The sequence below is a fragment of the Buceros rhinoceros genome, unplaced genomic scaffold (assembly GCF_000710305.1).
Source record: "Buceros rhinoceros silvestris isolate BGI_N320 unplaced genomic scaffold, ASM71030v1 scaffold43630, whole genome shotgun sequence".
Taxonomy (NCBI): domain Eukaryota; kingdom Metazoa; phylum Chordata; class Aves; order Bucerotiformes; family Bucerotidae; genus Buceros; species Buceros rhinoceros.
Genome location: NW_010392165.1, coordinates 1 through 4,233, shown reverse-complemented (window position 1 = coordinate 4,233; position 4,233 = coordinate 1). Strand labels below are relative to the sequence as shown.

Sequence of the window (4,233 nt, the reverse complement as noted above, 5' to 3'; positions counted from 1 at the left end):
GCGGGACCCAGGTCCTCCTGGCAGTGCTGGACGTTGACTCCTAGGAAGCCGCCAAAGCGCTGGGCAGAGACCTGTCCCAGCTGCTGCCGGCTGACATCCGCCCGCGCCTCTGCCACGTCACACGGGACAAAAGGGGTTTTGGCTTCAGCGTGTCGGGTCCAGAAGGTAAAGAGTGCAGCGGGATGCTGGCACTGCGAGCCCCCCCATCGCAGCACCCGCTCACCCCAGACTGCGTCCTCTCCTTCCCGCAGGCGTGCAGGGCACCTTCCAGCTGTCCGTGCAGCAGGACGGGCCAGCGCAGAGGGCAGGGGTGCCACCGGGCTCCTGGCTGCTGGAGCTCAATGGGGCCAGCGTGAGGAGCTACTCACGCACACAGCTTGCCAGAAAGGTGCGTGCTCCTGGTGTGTGTGTGGGGGGGAGTGGAGCCAGCAAGGTCACTGAGCACCCTGCCTTTCCCATCCAGCTTAAGCAGAGCGGCAGCAAGGTGACACTGCTGGTGGCGTCCAGTGCTGTGGAGGAGTTTTACCGCCAGCAGGGTCTGCAGGTCACGGCCACCATGGCGGACACCTCCTGGCTCCCCTTCAAGGTCCGGGAGCTGCACATGGTGAAGGGTCCAGAGGGCTATGGGTTTCTGCTCAAGGAGGATGACTGCAGCTCAGGGGCCACAGGTGAATGGGCTCAGGGGGGCTCAGTTTGTACCTGACCAAGGCATGTCTGAGCGTTGGGAATATCTGCAACCCTGTGCCCACAGCAGGACCCTGTCCCCATCTGCACACAGGGGCCAGCAGTGCCAGCTCCCCTCTGGCTGAATGCCTCCGGGAGCATCTCCCCACTCTCCCTCTGTCCTGCTGTGACAGGCCAGTTCCTGTGGGACGTGGATGCAGGGCTGCCAGCCGAGCAGGCGGGGATGAAGGAAGGGGACCGTCTCCTGGCTGTGAATGGTGAGAGCATCGAGGGGCTGGACCACTATCAGACGGTGTGCAGGATCCGTACCCATGATGATCAGGTGACACTGCTGGTCATCGACCCTGCTGGCGATGCGTTCTATCAGTCGGTAGGTTTTGGGGACCTAGTGTGATCCCACCCTGGCTGGGGAGCCCTGGGGTTCTGTGAGGATGGGCAATGGGATGGTTGGCTTGCCCCCAGGCTGCACAGTCCCCTCTGCCTGGGGGATCTGGCTTGCCGTGGAGCACCAGGAACTGTATGGCCGTCCCTGTTCTGTTCTTCCAGATCGGGCTGTCCCCTCTGCTGTCCTTTGAGAACAACGACCCTGCCTCAGGCTCCTGCACGCCCTTCCCACCCTCTCCCAGTGGCTCCCCTGGACTCTGTCGCACTGACCCAGGACCAAAGGGACCTGGCTCCTGGCTGGTGACTGCTGCCAACAGTATAGGGTTCACACAGGTATAACCCCTCCTGCCAGGCCCTCGCAGTAGTGCTGCTCACAGCCCAGCACTGCTCTGAGCCCTGGCACCCTCCTGCCCTGCCTCTTGTAATATTTTCCTGGCACCTGTGACGCTGGCAGGACGGGGCTGCATGGTCCCGGGGCCAGGCAGTAAGACGCCTCCAATCTGCCCATGGGGCAAGGATGCATGTGGTGGGGCGGGTGGATGTGTGCTGCCCACAGTGCCCCACTGTGTCCCTGCAGAGCCCACGCCAGGAGGAGCGGAGGAGGCTGCACCAGGCGTTCTAGCAGCCCAGGAGTACCCTGCCCCCGGCCAGGCTGTCACACAGCGCCTCCACCCAGTCCACATCCAGACCATCGGTCCCCCCACCCAGCTCCCTGGAGAGCACAGCGCTGCTCAGCACAGCTACTGCGCACACAGCTGCTGCGTCTCCATGCCTGCGACGGGCCTCGCAGCATCGCACCTCCCAGAGATTCATCTCCACTGACTGGGGCTGGTGCCAAACTTTCATTGACCATGGCAGTGGCTTCTTGCATCCTGAAGACAGACCTGTGTCTTTGCCTGCCCACCTGCATCCTGAGCTGCCTAGGGACATAGTTACTGAAGCCTTTGCCCAGCTCCAGGCTCTGGAAGCTTCCAGGAGAGCCAAGGCACTGCCCTCCATGCCATGACGTAGGAGACTGGAGAGCCTAAGGTTTCACTCAGCCCAGGGCTGGCCTTTGGGCCACTCTGTGAAGGGCAAAGTGAGCAGAGGAGACTGATGAGATGCTGGAGGAGCCCCACAGTCCTCAGCCTGTTGGCTCAGGTCTGGCCCTGCACAGACATCTCTCTTGTTCTTCTCCTCTCATCCTCCCTGTGAGCCTGTGGGCAGTGGGTGCCTGCCACCCATCACCCATGTGGGGTGTGATTAAAGGACAAACCCACCCTGCTGCTCGTGTGGTTAATCTCGTGGGGAGGACTGTGACTCAGCAGTGCATCCCGGGGCCAGACAGGACCCAGCTTCCCTTACCCAGCCCGGGACAGCTGGGGTGGGAGGCAGTGGCATCCCCTTTGGGGCAGCATCTCCCAAGGTCGGGGATGCACTGCACTGAGCTGCGGCTGCTGCAGGCTTTTCACCTTTGCCTCCAAGCACTGCCTGCAAGCTGCTGTCTGCTTCTGCAGCTTCTGGCATTGCAGAGCCATTTCTGGGAGCCAGGGAAGGGAGAAGGGGATGAACATGGTGACTAGAGGAGGGACAAGTATGTCATCCCTGTGCTGAGATCCCAGCAGGAGCTCCAGCAAGGCCTGACCTGAGGGATCCCCTTGCAGGGTGGCACATCAGAAGCAGCCGTGTGTGCACCCTCTCCCTGCCTGACAGGGCTGTGACAATGCCAGGAGATGGGAAAGGGGCCAGAAGGGAGCCCTGGAGGGGAAGTTTTACCCCTGCTGAGCGTGGGAGAGTGAAAATGAGCACAGAATTTTGCATGTGGCAAAGCCCACAGACCTCTGGCCGAGGTTTTACAAACTTTGCTGAAGTCAGACCCTTTCCGAGCACTAACAGAAAGGACGAGGCAATGACTTCTGCAGGCAGGGAAGTCTCTGCCTCTGTGCTGAGTACAGGCATTTGGGGCGCACTAAGAGCGTGGCCAGAGACTTTGCATGTGACAGCAGGGGAGGGGGCCGAGAGACAACAGCACGTGGGAGCCCTGCAGAGGGGTGCTGGACTCCCCTTTCCTGCAGGGAGGGAACAGCTCCAAGCAAATCAACCTTTACTTGAAGTTTCATGCGCAAACGCAGCCACGACACGCCATGAATCATGCCCAGAGAAGCAGATAGTTAGGAATGTAATTGCTTAAGCATGCTGCCTGATCGCCTTGGATTGGGGCCACGGTGAGTTTTACATTTGGCTCCACAAAGCTGGTGTAACCCTCCCCAGCCCTCTCCCCAGGTACTTGCGGTATGCCAGAGCACCCTCCGGTGGTCAATCCAGCTTGACTATTAGCCAGAATCCATTAGCCTCTAAATGGGAAAAGCCTCAGGAACACGGCCTCAGTAAATGTTGACATATTTGAGGTCAATATAATCCTTAGGAAAATTTGCCCAGGTAATTAAAGCCAGACAAGGAGCTGCCTGTCCCAGAATTATTTACCAAGCTTTACCAAAGGCAGTAAAATCAAGATAGAGAGTTTTATAACCAATCCAGGCAGGGATCCCTTGCTCTGTCTAGTGCTGCATGCTGCTCCCCGCTGTCCTGCTCCCCTGATGCCTCAGCAAGCCCTGTGCTCTGCAGGAACTCATCACAAGCCATCACAGAGAGACAGAGGACATCACAGAGTACCAGGACAGCGGCTTCGCTCTTCTGCTCTGGCTTTGCACACTCAGCACCCTGCGGGTCGCAGCTCCCATGCACAAGTGGGTACCGTAGGGGAGGCAAAGGGGTGAGCTCTGCCATGGGTGGACCTCAGCTCCCTGCACACTGAGGCCGTGCTGTCTATCCCCGGTCTGAGCCCAAGCCCCGGGGTGCTCATGCTCCCCAAAGGGTGGCTGACCAAACTGCAGCGTTTGCTGTTTCGTTCTATCTTCTTTCTGCCACGAAGCCCGCACCGTGAGACTGATGCTACGCTGTACCACCCCAGCTGATTTTGAAAAGGGAAGTGTTCTTCTGCCTGGGAAAGGAGGCTGAAAAGAGGATCTGAAGGCAGCAAAGAAACAGAACTGAACTGAACTTGAGGTCACGTCATCATTTCTGAAGGTTTGGTGCGGTCACTCTAACAAAACACGGACCTGCTCCCCCATCCTCTTTTCTCTCCCAGTTCTTCTCTCCGCTCCCGCGGGTGCTCCCGCCCCCGAG

The 4,233-nt window shown here is 59.4% G+C and overlaps 1 protein-coding gene across 1 annotated transcript in view; it reads left to right on the top strand.

The window, feature by feature from the left end:
• LOC104500342 (Na(+)/H(+) exchange regulatory cofactor NHE-RF4-like) overlaps positions 1–3,798 on the top strand; it is a gene marked incomplete at its 3' end in the record, with an annotated part of 5,761 nt that extends 1,963 nt beyond the window's left edge. Inside the window, exons 6-11 of the mRNA XM_010143977.1 lie at positions 45–156; positions 252–388; positions 464–668; positions 858–1,054; positions 1,231–1,401; positions 3,673–3,798. Coding sequence (XP_010142279.1) covers positions 45–156; positions 252–388; positions 464–668; positions 858–1,054; positions 1,231–1,401; positions 3,673–3,798 — 948 coding nt within the window. The remainder of the gene's footprint in view (positions 1–44; positions 157–251; positions 389–463; positions 669–857; positions 1,055–1,230; positions 1,402–3,672) is intronic.
• Between the last annotated feature and the right edge of the window lie 435 nt (positions 3,799–4,233).